Source organism: Odocoileus virginianus, chromosome 12, assembly GCF_023699985.2.
Source record: "Odocoileus virginianus isolate 20LAN1187 ecotype Illinois chromosome 12, Ovbor_1.2, whole genome shotgun sequence".
In the NCBI taxonomy this organism is placed as follows: Eukaryota; Metazoa; Chordata; class Mammalia; order Artiodactyla; family Cervidae; genus Odocoileus; species Odocoileus virginianus.
Window position 1 is genome coordinate 42,871,570 of NC_069685.1, and position 26,267 is coordinate 42,897,836.

Here is a 26,267-nt window from a genome sequence, read left to right on the forward strand (position 1 = left end):
TGGTCCAGGAACTAAGATTCCACATGCCACAGAGCAACTAAGCCCTTGTGTTACAACTACTGAAGCCAGCATGTCCTAGAGCCTGTGCTTTGCAATAAAAGAAGCCACTGCAATGAGAAGCCCAAACACATCAACGAAGGGTAGCCCCTACTCGTCACAACTAGAGAAAGCCCACACACAGCAAGGAAGACCCTATGCAGCCAAAAATAAACAAATCTTTTGTAAAAATTGTAAAGTTCAATAGAGTTTTTATATTAGGAGGTTGGAATTAACATATACACACTATTATATATAAAATAATCAACAAGGACCTAGTGTATAGCACAAGAAACTATACCTAATATAAGTATTCTTGCCTGGAAAATTCCATGGACAGAGAAACCTTGTGGGCTACAGTCCATGGGGTCATAAAGAGTCAGACACTACTGAGCAACTAACAGATAAACAGATATGGGGAAAAAATCTGAAAAAGAATATGCATGTGCACATATATATATACATATATATATGTACACATGTATCAGTTCAGTCGCTCAGTCATGTCCAACTTTTTGCAACCCCATGGACTGCAGCATGCCAAGCTTCTCTGTTCATCACCAACTCCTAGAGCATATATACATCACTTTGCTGCTTACCTGAAGCTAACACAACATTGTAAATCAGTATACTCCAATATAAAATAATTTTTTTTAAAAAGAGTTTTTATGGAATGCTATCCTTCATGAAATGAAGAAGGAGATCTGAGAAAACATACATGTACCTGTTTGATCAGCACAAATGGAACACAGGAAGGATAAACCAGAAGCTAACAGAACTGCTTACCCAGAGGGTGTGGGTGGGAATGGAGTGGAAGGAACAGAGGAGAAGTAGGGCAGAGTAGGATGTCACTCCTCTGAGTGCACCTGCTTGTGCAGATCTAACCCTTAGGACTGTGGTAACATTCCACATACTTCCCAAATAAATCAATAGCTAACATCAGCCAGAATGGGGCACAGCCATCACAGAATACAACCACAGATGAATCTAACTATATCACAAATGATTAAATCACTTGAAGGGAACAGGCAAGAAAGAAACCAACCTAGGTAACTTAATAAAAGAGAATTTCAACTGTATAGTGTAAGCAAATGACAGAATAGAAACAAATACTGTCCTCTAGTTGGTACATCTGTTTCCCACACTGGGTGGGTTAGCAATCCCAGAACTACTGTGTATGTGTGAGGGGCTTACACTCAGTAAAAACACTGAGAATCATGACAGCCAGTTTTGGAGAAGGAAGGAAGTGAGAAAAGGCTCAATATGGAATCTAGAAAAACATACAGATGGATTAATATAAATACATAATATGATGCATGTGTTTGCTTGTTTAAGTACATACATACATTTCCAAATTCTGTTCAGAGGATCAAGAAGCAATAATACCCCAGCATAAACATATGCAGAGTACATCATGCAAAACGCCAAGCTGGATGAATCACAAGCTGGAATCTAAGTTGCCAGGAGAAATATCAACAATCTCAGATATGCAGATGATACCACTCTAATGGTAGAAAGTGAAGAAGAACTAAACAGCCTCTTGATGAGGGTGAAAGAGGAGAGTGGAAAAGCTGGCTTAAAACTCAACATTCAAAAACCTAAGTTCATAGCATCCAGACCCATCAATTCATGGCAAACAGATGGATAAAAAGTGGAAACAGTGGCAGATATTATTTTCTTCAGCTCTAAAATCACTGCAGACAGTGACTGCAGCCATGAAATTAAAAGACACTTGCTCCTTGGAAGAAATGCTATGACAAACCTAGAGAGCATATTAAAAAACAAAAACATCACTTTGCTGACAAAGGTTATGGATTTTCCAGTAGTCAAGTATGGATATGAGAGTTGGACCATAAAGAAGGAGCATCAAAGAATTGATACCTTTGAATTACGGTGTTGGAGAAGACTCTTGAGAGTTCCTTGGACAGAAAGAAGTTCAAACCAGTCAGTCAATCCTAAAAGAAATCAATCCTGAATATTCACTGGAAGAAGGACTGATCCAATCTTTCAGGCACCTGATGTGAAGAGCCAACTCAGTGGAAAAGACCCTGATGCTGGGAAAGATTGAAAACAAAAGGAGGAGGGGGTGGCAGAGGATTAAATGGTTAGATAGTATCACTGACTCAGTGTACAGGAATCTGAGCAAACACTGGGAGAAAGTGAAGGATAGGAAAGCCTGGTGTGTTCCAGTCCATGAGACTGCAAAGAGTTGGACATGACTTAGTAACTGAACAACAACAGAAATGAGCACACTTGGCACCCAGTGTTTCTAAACACTACTCTCCAATAAAATGAACCAGGGCTCCATGGAGAAATGGTGGGTTCCATGAGCCTAGAAGATCTCTAGTGCTAGAAAGTTAGGAAAGACTGAAAAATGATGAGGACATATCAAAAGGACACAGAAGCCAACTAGAAAAGGCCCCCAAAAGTCAAAGCTGGGACAATTTAAACAACAAAATAAGTAATGATAGTATTGGATTATAGCTTATTGAGAAAAAATAAGTATCTAAAATATATTGATATGAATAAATAATTGAATGAGTTGCCCTTGTATTAAAATTCTAATAATAAATGTAGAAAGAATGATGGACATAGAAAATCAACCTTTGGCAAACCCTACTGTAATAACTTTGGCAGGTAATAACCATCACTGGATGCTAAAATTCATGGAGAAAGTATCATGAGGTAACAGACAACTGTGTAGTTTCATGGTACCCCTCTGACAAGAGATAATGATTTGCAAAGGGAAAATGATAACTTCAAAGTGGATAAACTAGGAAAACACCCCCCTCAACCAAGCAATCAAAGCGAGCATCACTGGTGATAATGAATACCACCTTTAATGTCTATGTTTGAGCTGAATTGTGCCCCCAAAATCCCTGTGTTGGACACCTAGGCCCGAGGACCACAGGATGTGGCTGTGTGTAGAGATGAGGCCTTAAAGAGGTAATAAAGGTAAATGAGATCATTAGGGTGGGCTGAATTCCCACAACTGGTGTCCTTATAAGAAGAGGTGATCAGGTTACTGACAGGAAGAGGAGATCACATGAAGACCCAGAGAGAAGGGAGCCATCGACAAGCCAAGGTAAGAGACGTTAGGAGGAACAAACCCTGCTGACACCCTGATCTCCAACTTCCAGCCTTCAAGATGTGAGACCATAAATGTCTGCTGTCTAACCTAACTGCTCCCTGCCCCACCCCCAAGCTGGACTATTTTGTTACGGCAGCCGCAGGAAACTCACACAGGCTGATGTGATGCAACAAGAAAGGCACAACTTCACTTGTATGGTGCTCTTGTCCAAGACACCTAAAATCAACCCCATTGTGAGAAACATCAGATAATCCCAAACTGAGGGATGCTCTTCAAAGTGACCACCCTGGACTCTTCAAGTGTCCAGGTGCTGAAAGACCAAGAAGCTGAGGAACCACGACAGGCTGGAAGGTGAGGGGACAGGTGAGGTCCTAAGCTGAAAAACTGACAAGATCCAAAGCACAACTGTAGACTAGCTAATATCACTGCTAATTTCCTGGCTTCAAGAATTGTACTTTAGGAGTGCCCTGGTAGTACAGTGAATAGGAATCCACCTGCCCGTGTTGGGGACACAGGTTTGATTCCTGGTCCGGGAATATTCCACAAGCCCTGGAGCAACTAAATCCCTGAACTGCAACTACTGAGCCCGTGCTCTAGAACCTTCCAGCCACAACTACTGAGCCTGAGTGCTGACACTACTGAACCCCGGGCGCCTAGAGCCTGTGCTCTGCACCAAGAGAAGCCACCACCACAATGAGAAGCCCTCGAACGCTACAGAGAGTAGCCCCCACTCGCCACACCTAAAGAAAGCCCAAGTGCAGCAATGAAGACCTAACGCAGCCAAAAATAAAATGTATATTTTTTTAAAAAAGAATTCTACTTTAAAATATTAACATTAGGATGAGCTAGGTATGGGGGAACTCTGTCTTATTTTGCAATTTCTCCTTTTTTTCTTTAAGTCTAAAATCATTTCAAATAAAAATCTAAAAAAAAAATCATAGAGGTTGTTAACTGGTGATCAGCTGACCCAATTCAACACACAGATGTATGTATTTTGGTTGAAAACGTTAAAAGCAAATTTGAAAGAGCTGCCAACAATACATGGAGAAGGAAATGGCAACCCACTCCACTACTGCCTGGAAAATCCCATGGACGGAGGAGCCTGGTAGGCTGCAGTCCATGGGGTCGTGAAGAGTCCGACACAACTGAGCGACTTCACTTTCACTTTTCACTTTCATGCATTGGAGAAAGAAATGGCAACCTACTCCAGTGTTCTTGCCTGGAGAATCCCAGGGACGGGGAAGCCTGGTGGGCTGCCGTCTATGGGGTCGCACAGAGTCGGACACAACTGAAGCGACTTAGCAGCAGCAGCAGCAGCCAACAATACAAATCCAGAGATGCAATTTTAAATCCAGATGTACATCTGTGTCTCTTTTTCTGTTTTGCATATTAAAAAAAATCCAAATATATGGCTTCCTTTCAAAACATCAGAAGTTGTGGCATTACCCCCGAGGAAGCCACATCCTCAGGTTCATCCTCGGGACCAAAGGCCCTGGTGTCCCAGTGCCATGTTCACACACTGCACAGCTCAGCCCAGGCAGTCAGATGGCTTGAGAGGGTATGGAATCCTGAGGGCACATGGGTCCCAGCCCCCCCCAGGGCAGAGTCCAGGGCTTCCTTCAGAGCCCTAGTCCACAAGCACCTGGGCATCCTGAGACTCAGATAGAAGTCCAGATGCTAGAATTCATCAGGGCTTCTGCTCTCATGGTCCACAGCTTGGGGAGCTGCGCTCCATCATTTAGATGCTACAGCGGTCAAGGTGCATGACCCCCCACAGGTGATCCTGGGGGAACTGCACCCACTTGCCTGCCACCCTCTGGCCCAGGATGGGCTCATGGTCCAGGTAGACCAACTTGTATACCCTCCCTCTGGCTCTCTTCTGGGGCCTCCCATGGTGACGAGGGGACATGTACAGAGAGGCAATCCTCACTCAGCACGAACATGGGATCCCTACCCAGCCCAGACCACCCTTGGGCAGAGCTCCTCCAGTCCTGCAAGCTGCAAGTTGCCCTTCTAGAAAACTCTCTCTTCGCTACAGTCAGCCGAAGCTGGAGTCTGTTCCTGCATTGCAGACTATGAACTGAACACGCACTAACTACTTCCTAGGTGGGTGTCATTATGCCAGCTTACTAAGGATGAAACAGAGGTAAGGAGGCTAGCACCCCACTGGGGAGCACACAGCTGTATTTGTTGAGTCAGTGTATGAGCCAATGAATAAACATCATCTTGGAGGACAAATTACACCTGTGGTAGTTTTGTGATGCAGATTTTCTTACTACCTCCTAGATTACTCACCTCTCTTACCCTGAAATGACTTCAGGTGGGCAATACCAGCCCCTTCCACATGAGGCTCACACTGTGAATTGCGATGGCAGCCACACTTTCCCCAGTATCTGAGCTGGTCACCGTGGTTCCCATCCTGCCTGGGCCTCCTCTCCCGTGGTAGCTGTAGCAGCTCCCGCTGAGAGGCACACAGCAGCCTCGGGTCAGAGCCAGGCTGACCCAGCACAGTCTGGCTCTGGCCACAGCCCCGTCACTGGTCCTCCGGGAGATGGTATCAGATATACAGAGGGACCTCCATTTTGACCACTTCCCAGAGTCCTGCTACTGGAACATCACCAATATCAGACTCATTCCATTCCATACTTTATGACAAGCCTGATGGATGGACGGCCTATCTTTGGGACTGACAGTCAGATGGAGTGAAGGCCAACTGATGAGTTAATTTCAGACAACGGCCATTGAAACTGACAGTGCTTAGTGCTTCAAGATACTGACTTTTGGTTTTCTAATTCTCAAAGTTCCCAAAGAATCTGCTTCTCTCAGTCTTTGCTTCTTTCTGAGGGTAACAAAGGTCTCATCTTCATTGGAGACGCAAGAGATGCGGTTTTGATCCCTGAGTTGGGAAGATTCCCTGGAGAAGGAAATGGTAACTCATTCCAGTGTTCTTGCCTGGGAGATCCCATGGACAGAGGAGCCTGGTGGGCTACGATCCATGGGGTCACAGAGTTGGACATGACTAAGCAACTGAGCATGCACACACACATCTGCTTTGACCAGGGAAAGATGACCATCCCATCTCAATTCACAAATAAGGGCTCTGATTAGCAGCTAAGAGCAATTCTAATTGGCCAGAGCCCTGCCATTTCTGAAGCATCTTTTGGCAGGGGACTCTGGCATTTGCCCCAGGGACAAATTGACCACAGTGAGGAGGTGTCCTCAGTAACTTCTCGAGGGTGGTGTCCATCTGCTCCCCATTTCCATCCCCCTCAACTGGACTGTCTATCACAACAGTCTGTACCCCGCTGCCAGCTGCCTGATCACATGCTCTGAGCTGGAAAGGGTCACAGCCCTGCAGGCTCCCCACCTCAGACAGGACACTCAGAGGAGCCACAGGAGCCTGTCAGCAGAGACCTGCAAATCAGCACAACTGGCATCAGCCAAAGGATGAATCAGAATGTTTGATGGTTTGATGACTGTTTGACGGTTTGGGGAGTAAGGAATGTGAAGTAAGAAGACACCGTGATGGTTTGAGCATGGACTCTGATGATACACACTCTAGGTACCAGACATGCCCAACGCATCGACTCTGAACAAGGTGTGGAGCAGGAGCCCAGGCCACACTGGCCATCATGGTCTACTGACCCAGGTCCCCACCCACAGGCAACACAGAACACTTAATGAGCACTGGGGTATCCAAGCAAGGCCCCTTGATATCAGGGCAGTGGATTCTGGTTTATTTCACTGTACCCATAACTGACTTGAGTTGGTTTCCTAAAAAAAGAAGAAAACAGAACGTTGTTTTCATGTAAAGAATCAAGTGGCACGACATTAAAGAGAATGAAATAATGCCATTTGTAGCAACACGGATGGACCTAGAGATTCTCATACTGTGTGAAGTAAGTCAGACAGAGAAGGAGAAATATTGCATGAAATCCCTTATATGGGAAAGCTAAAAAGAAACTGTACAAATGAACTCATTTACAAACCAGAAACAGACGCACAGACTTGGAGAATGAACTTATGGTTGCTGGGGGCAAGGAGGTGGAGAAGGATGGGAGAAAGGGATAGTTAGGGAGTTTGGGATCGACATGCACACAGCACTGTATTTAAAATGGATAACCAACAAGGACCTACGGTATAGCACAGGGAACTCTGCTCACTGTGATGTGGCAGCCTGGATGGGAGGGGAGTTTGGGGGAGAATGGATACATGTATATGTATGGCTGAGTCCCTTTGTGCCCATCTGAAGCTGTCACATTGTTAATCAGCTGTATTCCAAAATAAAATTAAATTTTTAAAAGTATTGTGTGGCTTGAAATAAATTGATGGCAAAACATCACAAAAGATATTGGCTGAGCAGGACACCAGCCGGCAGGGACAGCTGACTCTGGCAACATGTGAGTTTTCGTCCCATTGGTTGACAAGTCTCTCTGGGAAAACTCTAGAATGAAAGTCGCTCTAAAAGTATAGTTTGGATCAGGCAGCATCACGGGGGTGTTATGGGATGCGGCCCCAGAACCAGAGCCCCTCAGATGCACAGGCATCAGGGAATGTCAGTGGCATCTCCACAACCTGACGATGGGTGGGGGTCCGTTTATGGCCTTGCTGACTTGCTGGGAGCTAATGAGGAGAGGGTTCTGTGGATCAGAACATGGGGCAGCCCGTTTTGAAGGAGAGGAAAAGTGAGAGAGGGGAAGGATGTGAGGTCCTGAGGGTGCCCAAGGGTCTTGGACACCATCCTACTCAGGGACTGGGAGGGAACCAAGATAAATAAACAAAATCCCTTCTACTCTTCAAATCCAGGTTCACACCAGCCCAATCTAACAAGGATGGTGGGTGTGAGAGCTGTGGGTATGTATGTGTGTGTGAGCATGTGTGTGTCTATTTATACGCTGAGTCTGCACTTGTGTGTGTATTTGTATGTGAGTGTGTGTACTGGGGTGTGTGTGTATGCATGTGTGTCTGTATGCGTGCTACATCAGAGTGTGTGCATATATGTGTGTGTAAGTGTGTGTACTGTGTATGTGTGTGTGTCTGTGTCTGCATGTGTGCTGGATCTGGTTGTGCACATATTATTTGTGTGGCAGCGTGTGTCCTGGGGATGTGTGTGTGTGCACATGGACATCCATGCCCTGTGAACTCACTGGGGGTCTGGACACCAAGAAGCCTTGCATTCAGTCCTCTGTCCCCATCTCCCCTGCCCGCTCAGCCTCCTGTCTCAGCTTCAGGACCTTGTCCCCAAGCCCCCAACTCCCCAGCACCTGCAGCCCCAGCTCAGCCCGCCCCCCAACATCCACCAAGACTCACAGCCCCCTTTCCGAGGGCCACTTCAACCTCAAACACACATCACTTCCAGAATCATTCAGAGCAAGCCTTCTCTGCTTTTATACACTTGGATTACAGACTTGCAATACCTCCATGCCACATCATAAAAGCCCCAACACTGGAAGCACTAAAAATGCCTCTGTTTCACACTAGAACCAAATTTCCCACACAGGCTGAGCCCGCCGAGCTCATTCTGCCTAGTTAGCTGCCTCCTCTGGATGACAGCCAGCAAAGAGCCTCTGGTCTGAGTGAGCATCCTCTCCATAGAAAGAGGAGCCACACAAATACACACAAATAACACAAATCAGGACAGAGCTACTTATATGGTGCTGCTGCCTCTGAGTTCAGCACTCATTCAACAAATATTTTCTGAGCCAAAGCTCAATGCCAGCCATCAAGAGGAAGGGATAGATGTTCCAAATGGGGTCCAGGGCAGCTTCCCCACAAATGCACAGGCTGGTTTAAGAGATGGTCAATTTGAAAGCTTATTTTGATCCCCACTCCTCTCTAGCTACCCTGCCCTTTTACATATACTTTCTGTACACCCACAGCTGCTGTGAGTCCAGCTACTGAGAGTCCTCAACTGCCAGAATTGCTTTTATAGGTAAGAGCTTCCTGTCCAAGGTCACTCCCTTCCCATATGGCCCTCAGTCATGTACTGGACTAAAGGCGAGAACCCCTAACTTTCAAGGGGACCATTCTGAAGGGCCATCCCAGCTTCAGAGCTCACCACAGGGTCACCTTCAGTCTCTGTTGAGACTGCATCACAGGCCGCCTTCTCCTTCTACTCAGCCTTCCTTCCTTTCCCATATAAGTCAAGCTTGCAATCCCTCTTGAATAAACTTCTCGCACACAAATGTCAAAAAAGAAGAGATAGTCAGTTTGCACAAACAGTAAGATGCTATCCTCGGAGGCAGCTCTAGTGCAGAGAAAGAGGGAGAAGTGGTTCTTCCCTGGGGAGATCAGAGAGGGCTTTGTGGAAGAAGTAGTATGGATTCCAGTGACCTTGACATGGGTGGGACTAGACCCCAGAGATGTGGAAGGCCTTCCAGATAACAGGAGAGGCACACACAAAGCCAGAAGCCCACCAGGCCCAGACTTCACGGGAGAGCGAGTGTTTCTGCTCCTGTGGACAGAGGTTCAAGCAGAAAGTCACATTGGAAAGGTCCAGTCAAGACTGACCGTGCGGCCTGAACCTGAAATGCGTCTTCAGGGAAACCTGAGTCACTGAAAGATTTTAAATAGCTGAGTAAGACCACCTGGCATGTGTTTCTGGAAGATAAGCCTGGGAACTCGGGGAGAATAAAGCGGGGAGAACAGTCAGGGAGCTTCTAGCTCAGGCAGAACCAAACCAGCAATGAGACTCTGAACCAGGGGTGGGGCAGCAGGAGGGAGGATGTGAGGGATGCTCGGAAAACAGGGTCACAGCTGGTCCCACCCAGAGACCAGGAGCCAGGAGGGCACCAGGGCTCCAGACTCTGAGCAAAGAGAAGGTGATACAGGAGGTCAGACACAGAGGACGTGAGGGCTTGGGGGTAACGTGCCCACCCGCACACCTGGGGTGGAGAAACCTGCCGGGGAACAGGAGTGAGGCCATGGGGAGAGGTGGGTTTTGTGTCACCAGAAACATCAGTCCGGAGGTGGTGGCTGAAATCAAGGCAACCCCATGAATTCAGAGAAGTAAAGCTTCCTGCAGACGGGCTGAAGGAATGCTCGTGTTCAGGGAGTTGGAGCAGGTGGCGCAGCAGCGGAGGGGCTGACACCAGAGAAGGGGCACCTCCTGCAGGGAGACATGTCCTGCGGACCCGGGGGTGGGAGCCTCAGGGGCTGCGGGGGGTGGGGTGGGCTTTGACAGAGCCCAGGAGAGCAGAGGACTCTGGAGATATGCTGTGTGCAGGCTAAGTCACTTCAGTCGTGCCTGAGTCTCTGTTACCCCATGGACTATAGCCCACCAGGCTCCTCTCTCCATGGGGATTCTCCAGGCAAGAGTACTGGAGGAATCTTCCCAACCCAGGGATGGAACCCAAGTCTCCTATGTCTCCTGTATTGGCAGGCGGGTTCTTTACCACTAGCACCACCTGGGAAGCTCCTCTGGAGACATGTGAGACCATCTCTGCAGTGTGAAAATGTGTATAGAAAGTGGAAATGGTAAAAATCAACCTAGTTTGAAGAAGAGAAGGGGGAGGTGGATGTTCAATAAGATCTCTGAAACATGGGATCCAGTGATGCCATTTCTGTAAGTACAAACCCAAAAGGACTGAAACTAGGATCTGGGAGAAATGCTTGCATATACACACATTCATGGCAGCACTACGCACAATAGCCTAAAGGTGGGAGCAACCCAAGTGTTCACTGATGGATGTATGGGTGAACAAATCATGGTCCATCTACACCATAGACTAGGATTCAGCCTTAAAAAGGACATTCTGGGGCTTCCCTGGCAGTCCAATGGTTAAATTTCTGCACTTCTACTGCAGGGGGCGCAGGTTTGATCCCTGGTCTGGGAACTAGGATTCCGAATGTTTCACAGTGAGGACATAGAAGAAAAAAAAAACAAAAAAACAGAGGACATTCTGTTCTTTCTGTTCTGACTTTTGGTATCACACAGATGAACCTTGAGGACTTGATGCTCAGTGAAATAAGCCAGACATGAAGAGACAAATCCTCTCTGATTCTACTTATACGAAGGCCCGAGAGTAGTCAAAGCCATAGAGATGGAAAGGAGAAGGTTGTGTGCCAGGGACTGAGGATGAGGAGGGGGAATTTGTGTTTAATGATAGAGTTTTGGTTTTTTGAAATCAGGAGAGTTCTGGGGAGGAATGGTGGTGAAGTACGCGCACCAATGTGAAACATACTTAACACCACTGAACTGTGCACTTAAAAATGGTCAAGATAGCAACTTTTATGTTATGTGTATTTTACCACAATTTAAAATTTGTTTAATGTTCTCTGATTTTCAAAAAGAGAGAGGAGATGGTGGGGGGGGGGGGGTACATTCTCAGGTGAAGATTGCTTGCAGGTGGATGAAGAGGACAAGAGAAGGAGGAAGGGCCAGGTGGCAGTGGGGGTGGCAGGGGATGGAGAGAAGGTTCCTGAAGAAAGGTTGGCTGTGGAGTAGAGGAGGAAGGAATGAGGAGAGAGGTAGTGAGGAATCAGCGAGATCAGTCAGTTTAGTCCAGTAGCTCAGTGGTATCTGACTCTTAGAGATGCCACAGACTGTAGCACGCCAGGCTTCTCTGCCCTTCACTAGCTCCCAGAATTCGATCAAACTCATGTTCATCAAGTTGGTGATGTCATCTAACCATCTCATCCTCTGTTGTTCCTTTCTCCTCCTGCCTTCAATCTTTCCCAGCATCACAGGCTTTTCCAATGAGTCAGTTCTTCACATCAGGTGGCCAAAGTATTCGAGCTCCAGCTTCAGCATCAGTCCTTCCAATGAATATTCAGGACTGATTTCCTTTAGGATGGACTGGTTGGATCTCCTTGCAGTCCAAGGAACTCTCAAGAGTCTTCTCCAACACCACAGTTCAAAAGCATCAATTCTTCAGTGCTCAGCTTTCTTTATGGTCCAGCTCTCACATCCATACATGACTACTGGAAAAACCATAGCTTTGACTAGACAGACCTTTGTTGGCAAAATAATGTCTCTGCTTTTTAATATGCTGTCTAGGTTGGTCATAGCTTTTTTTCCAAGGAGCAAGTGTCTTTTGATTTCATGGCTGCAGTCACCATCTGCAGTGATTTTGGAGCCCAAGAAAATAAAGTCTGTCACTGTTTCCATTGTTTACCACCTATTTGCCATGAAGGGATGGGACCGGATGCCTTGATCTTAGTTTTCTGAATGTTGAGTTTTAAACCAGCTTTTTCACTTTCCTACTTCACTTTCACCAAGAAGCTCTCTAGTTCCTCTTCACTTTCTGCCATAAGGGTAGTATCATCTGCATATCTGAGGTTATTGATATTTCTGCCAGCAATCCTGATTCCAATTTGTGCTTCATCCAGCCTGCATTTCACATGATGTACTCTGCATATAAGTTAAATAAGCAGGATGACAATATACAACCTTGACGTACTCCTTTCGCAATTTGGAAGCAGTCCATTGTTCCATGTCCAGTTCTAACTGTTGCTTCTTGATCTGCATACAGATTTCTCAGGAGGCAGGTAAGGCGGTCTGGTATTCTCATCTCTAAGAATTTTCCACAGTTTGTTGTGACCCACACAGTCAAAGGCTTTAGTGTAGTCAATGAAGCAGAAGTAGATATTTTTCTGGAATTCTCTTGCTTTTTCTATGATCTAACAGATGTTGGCAATTTGGTCTCTGATTCCTCTGCCTTTTCTAAATCCAACTTGAACATCTGGAAGTTCTTGGTTCATGTACTGCTGAAGCCTAGCTTGGAGAATTTTGAGCATTACTTTGAGCTAGCATGTAAGATGAGTGCAACAGTGCAGTAATTTGAACATTCTTTGGCAACAAGAGAATGGGAAAGACTAAAGATAGCTTCAAGAAAATTAGAGATACCAAGGGAACATTTCATGCAAAGATGGGCACAATAAAAGACAGAAACAGTATGGATCTAACAGAAACAGAAAATATTAAGAAGAGGTGGCAAGAAACAGAAAAACTATTCAAAAAAGATCTTAGTGACCCAGATAACCATGATGGTGTGATCACTCACCTAGAGTCAGACATGCTGGAGTGGTCAAGTGGGCCTCAGGAAGCATCACTATGAAAAAAGCTAGTGGAGGTGCTGGAATTCCAGCTGAGCTATTTCAAATCCTAAAAGATGATGCTGTGAAAATGCTGAACTCAATATGCCAGCAAATTTGGAAAACTCAGCAGTGGCCACAGGACTGGAAAAGGTCAGTTTTCATTCCAATCCCAATCAGCAGGAGGGTCAGGTGAAAGCGGGAATGGAGCAACAGCTGTCTGGTGGTGGCTATTTGCCTAGGGAAGCACACATGCAGACAGACACCGGCCAGAAAGTGTGGACAACTGGGCAGAGCTGGGTTCTGAGGGAACCAAGAAGGGGCCTGACCTTCATGGGGAGCCAGGCTTGGGGAATGGCAGGGTGAGACAGGACCTGCAGTGAGAACAACTTGTCCTGACTCATCAGCTCCCCTAAATGCTTTCTCATTGAGGAGGTGATAAAAACACAGGTAGACAGACACAGGGGTTGGCACATAGTAGGTCTTCAGATAATGTTGGTGGAATGGGATGGAACAGTATAAAATGGAACAAAATAGAAGATTCTGGCGGGAACGGTCTTTGTAGGACTTCAAAGTGGACTGAGTTCTTATTACACATAGAATGGATAAACAAGATCCTACTGTACAGTGCAGGGAACTCTGTTCAACATCTGTCATAAACCATCATGGAAGACAATATGGAAAAGAATGTATACTGAATCACTTTGCTATACGGCAGAAATGAATACAACATTGTAAATCAACTAAACTTCAATACAAATTTAACATATACATCACATTCTTTAATAAATTCCTTCAAAATGGCAAGCTTCAACCATAGTGCATGATCCTGGAACCAGGAAAGTCACACTTTTTAAAGGACAGGTGCACATCTGTGTCCCTGATGCACCTGTCATTCTTATCACAGACAAAGATAAAGTGAAGGCAGAGATAATCACAGTTACAATGGGGCAAAACAAAACACTCAAAACTGAAAGCATAGAAACTTCTCTCCAAAATGCTAAAGTGTTTCCCAGAAAGAACCAAGCTCTCTGTCTCACTAATAGCTATCATCTAAGATAAGTGAGAATTAGCCAAGGTATCCCCTCCTCCAAAGACACCATTTATTGTAAATCAGAAATAACCACAGTTGCTGTGCACACATCTACGAAAGCAACGTCTGGGCTCAGAGGCCTTTTTACACAAAATTAATACTGTGTGTCCAACCCCAGAGCTATCCAGGGGACTTTCCACTGCTGTTCAAAAATAATCACAAGAATGGATGCCAAAATCCTAATTCTGGCCAGCACCAATCCATCCAAGATTCTTTCTAAAATTATACAAACGATCGAATAGTCCTTGCTGCAAAAGGAAATCAAAGAACAGAAATGAGGACAAATTCACTCTAACTCACCAAATGGTGCCGGAGGTGGACAGTGATAAGAGGGGAGCCCGATAAATTCTGGGAGAGCTTCGGCGTCGGGGAGACCTCCAGGGAGATCAGATAGCTGGTCGCAGAGAGCAAGCAGTTTTTGTAATTTGCTGCCTCAGCAATCCTTGGGAACAAATGAAAAATCATTACAAAACAGAAATTTAAAAAAAAAAAAAAAACCTTGAGTTTAAAATTTCATGTTAATCCTGAGACTTTTGAGGCTGAAATATTTTGGGGGTGGAGTTCTGATTTCTATCAAACAGCACATTCTGCTCTAAGACTCGGTGTTAGTACCAAAAGGTGAGGTGGAGCCCTTGACCTCAGAGAGTCTATAGTGTAGTAAAAGGAGGGGGTAACCCAGGAAGTGAGGAAGAACAGGAAGATCAGAACAATGAGATTAAATCTCAGCCATACATTCACTTGACCTTGGACGAGTGACTTACCTGTTGGAATTTTCCATGCCCAGATTATAAACCGCTGTGGCAAATAGTAATGTGATGGACACCTCTTGTCTTGTCACCCAATAGCCCTGCATCCCTCTCCTGATAAAGGCACCTCAGCTTCCCTCCAAGTGACCACCCCTTCCTGACTTGTAGCCCATATGCTTTGGAGGGACCTCCATCCTTAACTCAAGAGTAAAACCTGCTATCACAATTTGGGTAAATCAGTGCACTGCATTCCTCAGACCATACTGATTGTTCAGATACAAGCACATGTTTCATTAAGATCAGAAGAGAAGTAACAAGATTCAGATAGAAATGCTGGGTCAGACATCCTCACTTCTCTCTGCTAGATGTCAGTCCAGAACCATGAGGTTCCAGCAGTGGCTTATAATCATGAGCAGAGAGACTGACTGGGAAGGAAGTCCACACCCAGGAAAAGCTGAGAGATGGAGTTGGGTGACAGCAACTGGATGCTGGATCAAGCTGCTCCTGAAGCCAGCTGTCCATGCACCTTTCGGCTTATGTGATCCAACAAACTCCCCTTTTGTTTAAAACAGCTTATGCCCGGGTTCCTGTTGCTTATGCCCAATCAAGAGAATCTTGGCTGATATACATAGTACTTGTCTCATGGAGTTATGAAGCTGAAATAACATTCAGGGCCAGGACTAGGATGAGGGAAGCAAAGAACTTGGGGTGCAAGACCTAAGAAGGTGTTCACTTGCAGCACATGAATGACCAAGAATGAACACCGCTCTGAACGCTGTCTTCTTGGTGACTGCTTATCTAGCCCTCACCCTTGCCCTACCTGGTATATGGTCAGTAATCAGCAAATGTCTGTTGCCTTACTCTGAATTTCAGACATTTCACTAGGATGCCTGCAACATGGAGTCATCCAGCCCCGACTCAGGTCACCCAGTCATCTGCTGGTTTCTTTCCTAATCTGGACTTTTGCATGGGGATTCTGTCCCTTCCCTGTGTTTATACTCACAGAACCATCTTCATAACATCAAGCAGATCCCTGGGAGCTGGGTGCACAATCTACTTCCTTCCTCAACTAGTTTTACCTGTTAACTAGACTCAGAGCTGGTGACCTGAACTTGAGCCAGTGGGACCCATGCGTCTCCCCCCTAACACCACCATCATCACCACGGGACCCAGCTTTTTTTAAACAAGTCCCTAACACGAGTCCCTAAAAAAGAGCAGATCCCCAGCAGCACACAGAACTATTCCTGGAATTGTCAATGTGAGATGCTTTTTAAAAATATCGCTGTAAAGATTTAAAACCCCTGGGACTTCCCTAGTGGTCCAGTGGTTAAGAATCTGCAACTACTGAGCCCACACACCACAACTAAAGAAGTCCACGTGTCTCCACAAACAGCCTGCATGCTGCAAAGTAGACCAAGCATAGTCCAAATTAAAAAAAAAGGGGGGGGGGGATTTAAAACCCTAACCCTGCCTTCATGGAAATACCCTGCCTAAGGGTATTTCCAACAGAAAATACTCCCTGTAGCAAAACACAGGCAAGGATTCCTCGTGTTTGTGAATATCACCAAGGTTGGAAAGCTGAGGAGCTGCTGGAAACTCAGAACACGGCTGATTTGCTATCTGATTATTATTCTCGGGAAAGGCATCACTGTGCAAGCCCCAAGCTACAAGACACATATGGAATAAGTCACACAGGTTTAAAAAAGTGAAAGACACTGAAAAGCAAGTCCCACTCTAGCTCGTGGTTCTCAGCCATTGTTTTTCATTATGACCCCCTAAAGAGTCCCATTAGACCCATTTTTCCTAACACCCCACCATTACTCCATCAACACCTGCCCATCCTGTGAAATCGTAGTAGCACAGAAATAGAGTAAATCTGCTTATGTACTTCAATATGCTTTAGATAACTTTGCAGAGCCACAGCCACTGTAATATCTCAGACTCCTTGCCCTCAAAACCAATTTTCACCTTCTGGAGGTGATATCTTCCCCACTGAAAAGGCAGGGAGTTCAGCCACTGCTGTGGAAAGTTAAGACTGGCTGGATATCACCAGGGACCAGTTGAGACCCAAAGATAGAAAGATGTGGTCCTTGATGACACAGAGGCCTGCTCTCTTGCAGAGCAATGAGGCTGCCCAGGTAGACCGCCTCTCCACTTGTGATTTCAGGGAGCTGAGATGTTTTGAGCTCAGCACAGTATCCGCTGAGATACAGTGAAATGCTTGCCAATACCTCACAGTCCATGCTTCTCTCTGTGGAGTCAGCATGTATGTAATTCCACCAAACATAATAGAAATCATTTGTCTAGCAAAAATTAGGACTATGTATTAGCCAACAATAAAATCACAACCATGAGCATAAGACCCTACAAACACATCGTTATTTGTCACATCTCCCCTCTCCCCATCCACCTCCATTTTCTAACAGTTCGTCAGGTCAGCTGTCATCTCCCACTAGGATGTAAGCTCCATCGGGGGCTGGCTTCTTACCCATTCTGTTCACAGCTCTCTAAGCCCTTAGAACCAAGCCTGACACACAGTAGTTTCTCAACTAATATCTGTTCAGTGAATTAATCTTCTCACAGACAGACCATGATGACTTAGATCAAAATCTTAAGAAAAACATGTAAAAAATGGAAAATTTATGGAGAATCTTCTCTCCACAAACACAGTGCAAATCCTGAGTGGATTCCTGGATTTGGCCCTGGGAACACATGGATTCAGCCAAATGCAGCCTAGTAAACACTGCCTTTGAGGGCAGGAACTGATACCAGACTCAACAGTCTACACTGCGCCTTTAGGAGCATTTTTAATGTGGAAAAGTATGATTTCCCAATACGGATGGGTTTACACTGATGGTCTCCAGTGACTCACTTCTCATGCAGCCAGGGAGGCCTTTCCTTCTGGCTGGGTTTGCCCTGCAGAGAGGCCCAGGTCGGGGTCCATGGTGGCTGAGCCAGGAGGAGCCCACCATCCCAACACCACCACCCAAGTTGACAATGACAAGACATCAGATGGTCTAAGAAATTGCTGTTTACTTTTTAGATGGGGTAATGGAATGGAGTTTATTCTGTATTTTTAAAAGTCTTTGTCTTTTAAAAATAGAGACTAAATATTTACAGATGAAACTACATGATGTCAGAGATTTGCCTCAAAATAATTGGTGGGGCCAGGGTGAGGGAGCGGGGTGGGCAGAGGAAGCTCAAATGGCCGTGGGTGGTCCCGGTTGTAACCCGGTGATGACCGTCTCTCTTGTTTTTACAGATGTTTGATTTTTTTCATAATAAAAAGAGGGCTGTTTTATGACTTCATTTAATCTCTCTGGTACCTCCAGTTTTAATAAGGGTTTTCCTTTGTCTTCATAAATCTGATCCAGGCTTGATTATTTTTATTTTAACCTGTTATCTGGGGAGCAGTAACACTTGGAGACTGGATTATCTGTCACTTTGGAATTGACTGTACCAGGGCTTGGAGGCCTTTCTGGATAAGAAAACAGGCTCATTCTAGATGCCAGGGCAGAAATGGCAAAGAAGACAGTCCCGGGAGTAGGGGCCACACGGGTGCGCCCCCCTGTACCAGCCCTGCCCCCTGCTTTGGGGCGTCCAGCCAACGGCAGCACCCACAGGAAATCAGAGCCAGTCGGACAGGAGAGTGAGACCCAGATAGCACTGTTTCTGCAGGGTCACAACGACCAAAGGGCACAGTGCCCATCCCCACACCCCTGCACTTTGCCCCAGGAACCGTGTTCTCCAGACGCCGTCAGCCCAGAGGGGCAGCATCATGCCCCACTCCCTCCTTCTGAGAACACTTCCTGTTATTATGTTGTCGTTGAGTCATCAAGTCGTGGGGACTCTTTTGTGACCCCATGAACTGTAGCCTGCCAGGCTCCTGTGTCCATGGGATTCTCCAGGCAAGAATACTGGAGTGGGTTGCCATGCCCTCCCCCAGAGGATCTTCCCGACCCAAGGATCAAACCTGAGTCTCCTGCACTGGCAGGCAGATTCTTTACCCCCTTTACTGAGGCACCTGGGAAGCCCTCCTGTTATTACTCTATCCGTTATAGTAGGGAGCACACCCTGAGCACAGCCTGGCAAATGGCCTCTCCATCTAACTTCCCCCATCTGGTCCGCCTGGGGACCTGACTGACACAGGTCAAAGTCCAGTCCTGCAGCCTCACATGTTTCAGCACATTTGAGCCACAACCCCTCTGCAGGTCATCTGTGCCTTCGATTACACATGAAGAGGTCCTATTTGTTTATTTTTGTTTTATTTCCATGACTCTAGGAGGTGGGTCAAGGGAAGGAAATGGCAAACCACTCCAGTGCTCTTGCCTGGAGAATCCCAGGGACAGAGGAGCCTAGCGGGCTGCCGTCTATGGGGTTGCACAAGGTCAGACATGACTGAAGCGACTTAGCAGCAGCAGCAGCAGCAGGAGGTGGGTCAAGGAGGAATCTTTTGCACAACAAAAGAAACAATAAACAAGGATCAGACAACCCTCAGAATGGGAGAAACTAACTCCAAAAGAAACAACTAACAAAGGATTAATCTCCAGAATGTATATAAGCAGCTCACACAGCTCAATATCAGAAAAGCAGAAAGTCCAATCAAAAGATGGGCAGAAGACCTAAACAGACATTTCTCCAAAGAAGACATACAGATGGCCAATAAACACATGAAAAGACTGTCAACATCCCTAATTATCAGAGACATGCAAATTTAAACTACAATGAGGTATCATCTCACACCAGTCAGAATGGCCATCATCGGAAAATCTACAAAAAATAAATGCTGGAGAGGATGTGGAGAAAAAGGAACTCTCCTACACTGTTGGTGGGAATGTAAATGGATATGGCCATTATGAAGAACAGTATGGAGATGTCTTAAAAAACTAGGAATAAATCTATCATACAGCCCAGGAATCCCACTACTGGCATATATCCTAAGGAAACCACAATTCCAAAAGACACATGTACTCCAGTGTTCATTGTACACCATTTACAATAGACAGGACATGGCAACAACCTAGATGTCCATTAACAGATGAATGGATAAAGAAGATGTGGTATGTATATACAGTGGAATATTACTCAGCCATAAAAAAGAATGCATTTGAGTTAGTTCTAGTGAGGTGGATGAAACTAGAACCTGTTATACAGAGCAAAGTAAGTCAGAAAGAGAAAAACAAATATCATGTATTAACGCATAATATGTGGAATCTAGAAAAATGGTATTGAAGAGCCTATTTGCAGGAAGGAATGGAGATGCAGATGTAGAGAGTGGATTTGTGGGCATGGACACCATGGGGGAGGGAGAGAGTGGGACGAATGGAGAAAGGAACATCAATATATATACACTGCCACGTGTAAGATGGATAACTGGTGAGAAGGTGCTGTATAACACAGGGAGCCCAGGCTGGTGCTCTGTGGGATGGGATGGGGGAGGGGAGGGAGACTCAACAGGGAGGGGCTGTATGTATGACTGACTCAAGTTGCGGTACAGCAGAAACCAACACGACATCACGAAAATTTTTAAATTAAAAAAAGAAAGAGAGGAGGAGCCAAGATGGCAGAGGAATAGGACGGAGAGACCACTTTCTCCCCTACAAATTCATTGAAAGAACAGTTTAACGCAGAGCAAACTTCACAAAACAACTTCTGATCGCTAGCTGAAGACATCAGGCGCCCAGAAAAGCAGCCCATTGTCTTCGAAAGGAGGTAGGACAAAATCTAAAAGATAAAAAGAGAGACAAAAGAGCTAGGGACGAAGACCCGTCCCGGGAAGGGAGTCTTAATAGAGGAAGTTTCCAAACACCAGGAAACCCTCGCACTGGCAGGTCTGGGGGAAGTTTTTGAATCTCGGAGGGCAACCTAACTGGGAGGGAAAATAAATAAAACCCACAGATTATGTGCCTAAAAGCAACTCCCCACAGAAAAGTACCCCCAGACGCCCGCATCTGCCACCAGCAAGTGGGGGCGGAACGGAGAGGAGCGGGCGGCATTGCTTAGGGTAAGGACCGGGCCTGAGTGCCCTGAGGACAATCGGAGGGAGCTAACGTGAGATTCCAACTTAACCTCTGGGATAGTAAAAGAGAGAGAGAAAATTAACCGGCCCGAACACACTGCCGGCCATTCGCAGGACAAAGGGACCGAGCAAGTCCAGAGAAGAGCTAGCCGGCTGCGGACCGGCCCAGCCACCCCGCCCCCGGAGGCAGGAGGCAGGGGGGAGGGGAAAGGGGCAAACTTGGCCCCAAAGACGGCACACCTACCACACTGCAAACAGGCCTCCAGTTTCTAACCAAAGACTTCCTGAGATTCTGGATGGTTGATATCCGCCAGGAGGGTCGCGGCTAAACTCAAGGCACACGCACCCGACCAGTGCGGGCGGAAACTGAGGCTGGGGCCGCCGAGGGGAGAAGGCTCATCACACCCGGGGAAAGTGCGCCGGTCAAGCTCCTGGCTGCCTGAGCTGCTGGGGCCGGGGAAGGCACAAGACGCAGGCACAACCGAGTCCGCGCTTTTGTGGAGGACCCGAAAACTGGAACCGCACGCAACGCAGGGCACGCTCCATAAAGGGCAGCCGGGAGGCTGAGCAGCATAGACGGGAAAGCAGTGCCCCTCTCTCGCCGCAGAGTGACTGAACTAGCGAACCTGAACAAGAGACCACCTCCGCCTGCCTGTGTTAGGGCGGAAATTAGGCACTGAAGAGACTGGCAAACAGAAGCCAAATAAACAAAGGGAACCGCTTCAGAAGGGACCGGTGCAACAGATTAAAATCCCTATAGATAACATCGATTACACTGGAAAGGGCATATAGATATCAAGAAGTGTAAGCTGGAATGAGGAGCTATCTGAAACTGAACCAAACCCACACTGACCGCAACAGCTCCGGAGAAATTCCTAGATATATTTTTACCTTTTTTCTTTAATTAAAAAAACTTATTTCTTTTCTTTTTTTTAATTTTTTCTCTTTTATTCTCTTTTAAAATTCCCTATTACTCCCCCATTACCCCTTAACTTTCATTTTCATATATTTTTACAATTTTTTTTAATTAGGAAAAAATTTTTTTTCTTTTTTTTTTTTTTTCTTTTTCTCTTATTTTCTTTTAAAGTCCTCTATTACTCCTCTACTACTCCTTAATTTTCATTTTCATTTCACTATAACCTTGCAAAAAAAAAAGAGAGAGAAGTCTTATTTTTAAACCAAACTTCATATATATTTCTAAAATTTTTTGTGTTTTTGTTTTTAATATTGTATTTTAAGAGTCTAACCTCTACTCTAGATTTTTAATCTTTGTTTTTCAGTATGTGATATAAATTTTGGACATTAAGAATCCAATATTCAGTTCCCATTTTGACACAGGAGTGTGTTGATTACTCTCTCCCACTTTTGACTCTCTGTTTTCTACCTCAGAACACCTCTGTTTCTTCCTTTCCCCTTCTCTTCCCAATCCAATTCTGTGAATCTTTGTGGGTGTCTGGGCTACGGAGAACACTTTGGGAACAGACAACTGCGTAGATCTGTCTCTCTCCTCTTGAGTCCCCCTCTTTCTCCTCCTGCTCATTTCTATCTCCCTCCTCCCTCTCCTCCTCTTCATGTAACTCTGTGAACCTCTCTGGGTGCCCCTCATGGTGGAGGATCTTTTCACCATTAACCTAGAAGTTTTATTATCAGTGCTGTATAGTTGGAGAAGTCTTGAGACTACTGGAAGAATAAAACTGAAATCCAGAGGCAGGAGACTTAAGCCCAAAACCTGAGAACACCAGAAAACTCCTGACTACACGGAACATTAAGTAATAAGAGACCATCCAAAAGCCTCCATACCTACCTAGAAGTTTTATTATCAGTGCTGTATAGTTGGAGAAGTCTTGAGACTACTGGAAGAATAAAACTGAAATCCAGAGGCAGGAGACTTAAGCCCAAAACCTGAGAACACCAGAAAACTCCTGACTACACGGAACATTAAGTAATAAGAGACCATCCAAAAGCCTCCATACCTACACTGAAACCAACCACCACCCAAGAGCCAATAAGTTTCAGAGCAAGACATACCATGAAAATTCTCCAGCAATGCAGGAACATAGCCCTGAGTGTCAACATACAGGCTGCCCAAAGTCACACCTAAAACGCAGACCCATCTCAAAACTCATTACTGGGCAATCCATTGCACTCCAGAGAGAAGAAATCTAGTTTCATGCACCAGAACACCGACACAAGCTTCCCTAACCAGGAAACATTGACAGACCAAACATCCAACCCCCCTCTACTGGGTGAAACCTCCACAGTAAAAAGGAACCACAGACCTCCAGAATACAGAAAGTCCATTCCAGACACAGCAATCTAAACAAGATGAAAAGGCAGAGAAATACCCAACAGGTAAAGGAACATGAAAAATGCCCACCAAGTCAAACAAAAGAGGAGGAGATAGGGAATCTACCTGAAAAAGAATTTAGAATAATGATAATAAAAATGATCCAAAATCTTGAAAACAAAATGAAGTTACAGATAAATAGCCTGGAGACAAAGATTGAGAAGATGCAAGAAATGCTTAATAAAGGCTTAGAAGAAATAAAAAAGAGTAAATTAAAAATGAATAATGCAATAAGTGAGATCAAAAACACTCTGGAGGGAACCAAGAGTAGAATAACAGAGACAGAAGATAGGATAAGTGAGGTAGAAGATAAAATGGTGGAAATAAATGAAGCAGAGAGGAAAAAAGAAAAAAGAATCAAAAGAAATGAGGACAACCTCAGGGACCTCTGGGACAATGTGAAACACCCCAACATTCGAATCATAGGAGTCCCAGAAGAAGAAGACAAAAAGAAAGGCCATGAAAAAATACTCGAGGAGATAATAGCTGAAAACTTCCCTAAAATGGGGAAGGAAATAGCCACCCAAGTCCAAGAAACCCAGAGAGTCCCAAACAGGATAAACCCAAGGTGAAACACCCCAAGACACCTATTAATCAAATTAACAAAGATCAAACACAAAGAACAAATATTAAAAGCAGCAAGGGAGAAACAACAAATAACACACAAAGGGATTCCCATAAGGATAACAGCTGATCTATCAATAGAAACCCTTCAGGCCAGAAGGGCATGGCAGGACATACTTAGAGTAATGAAAGAGAATAACCTACAACCTAGATTACTGTACCCAGCAAGGATCTCATTCAGATATGAAGGAGAATTCAAAAGCTTTACAGGCAAGCAAGAGCTAAGAGAATTCAGCACCACCAAACCAGCTCTTCAACAAATGCTAAAGGATCTTCTCTAGACAGGAAACACAGAAAGGTTGTATAAACGTGAACCCAAAACAACAAAGTAAATGGCAACGGGACCACACCTATCAATAATTACCTTAAATGTAAATGGGTTGAATGCCCCAACCAAAAGACAAAGACTGGTTGAATGGATACAAAAACAAGACCCCTATATATGGTGTCTACAAGAGACCCACCTCAAAACAAGAGACACATACAGACTAAAAGTGAAGGGCTGGAAAAAAATACTCCACGCAAATGGAGAACAAAAGAAAGCAGGAGTCGCAATACTCATATCAGATAAAATGGACTTTCAAATAAAGGATGTGAAAAGAGACAAAGAAGGACACTACATAATGATCAAAGGATCAATCCAAGAAGAAGATATAACCATTATAAACATATATGCACCCAACATAGGAGCACCACAATATGTAAGGCAAACGCTAATGAGTATGAAAGAGGAAACTAATAGTAACACAATAATAGTGGGAGACTTTAATACCCCACTCACATATGGATAGATCAACTAAACAGAAAATTAACAAGGAAACACAAACTTTAAAGGACACAGTGGACCAGCTAGACCTAATTGATATATATAGGACATTTCACCCCAAAACAATCAACTTCACCTTTTCCTCAAGTGCACACAGAACCTTCTCCAGAATAGATCACATCCTGGGCCATAAATCTAGTCTTGGAGAATTCAAAAAAATTGAAATCATTCCAGTCATCTTTTCTGACCCCAGTGCAGTAAGATTAGATCTCAATTACAGGAAATAAATTGTTAAAAATTCAAAGAGATGGAGGTTTGAATACATAACATGCTTCTGAATAACCAACAAATCATAGAAGAAATCAAAATATGCATAGAAATGAACGAAAATGAAAACACAACAACCCAAAACCTATGGGACACTGTAAAAGCAGTGCTAAGGGGAAAAAAGTCAAATAAATAACCTAACTCTACACCTAAAGCAACTAGAGAAGGAAGAAATGAAGAACCCCAGGGTTAGTAGAAGGAAAGAAATCTTAAAAATTAGGGCAGAAATAAATGCAAAAGAAACTAAAGAGACCATCGCAAAAATCAACAAAGCTAAAAGCTGATTTTTTGAAAAAATAAACAAAATCGACAAATCATTAGCAAGACTCATTAAGAAACAAAGGGAGAAGAACCAAATTAACAAAATTAGAAATGAAAATGGAGAGATCACAACAGACAACACTGAAATACAAAGGATCATAAGAGACTACTATCAGCAGCTCTATGCCAATAAAATGGACAACTTGGAAGAAATGGACAAATTCTTAGAAAACCATAACTCTCCAAAACTGGACCAGGAAGAAACAGAAGATCTTAACAGACCCATCACAAGCAAGGAAATCGAAACTGTAATCAGAAATCTTCCAGCAAACAAAAGCCCAGGACCAGATGGCTTCACAGCTGAATTCTGCCAAAAATTTAGAGAAGAGCTAACACCTATCTTACTCAAACTCTTCCAGAAAATTGCAGAAGAAGGTAAACTTCCAAACTCATTCTATGAGGCCACCATCACCCTAATTCCAAAACCAGACAAAGATGCCACAAAAAAAGAAAACTACAGGCCAATATCACTGATGAACATAGATGCAAAAATCCTTAACAAAATTCTAGCAAACAGAATCCAACAACATATTAAAAAAATCATACACCATGACCAAGAGGGCTTTATCCCAGGAATGCAAGGATTCTTTAATATCCGCAAATCAATCAATGTAATACACCACATTAACAAATTGGAAGATAAAAACCATATGATTATCTCAATAGATGCAGAGAAAGCCTTTGACAAAATTCAACATCCATTTATGATTAAAACTCTCCAGAAAAGCAGGAATAGAAGGAACATACCTCAACATAATAAAAGCTATATATGACAAACCCACAGCAAGCATTACCCTCAGTGGTAAACATTGAAAGCATTTCCCCTGAAATCAGGAATAAGACAAGGGTGCCCACTCTCACC

General features: G+C 44.7%; 1 protein-coding gene across 2 annotated transcripts in view; it reads right to left on the reverse strand.

Annotated features, from left to right (window-relative positions):
* ADGRD1 (adhesion G protein-coupled receptor D1) overlaps window positions 1-26,267 on the reverse strand; it is a 182,326-nt gene that overhangs the window by 102,389 nt on the left and 53,670 nt on the right. For both annotated transcript variants that reach the window (XM_070475041.1, XM_070475042.1), the window contains one exon: window positions 14,556-14,697. In XM_070475041.1, coding sequence (XP_070331142.1) covers window positions 14,556-14,697 — 142 coding nt within the window. The remainder of the gene's footprint in view (window positions 1-14,555; window positions 14,698-26,267) is intronic.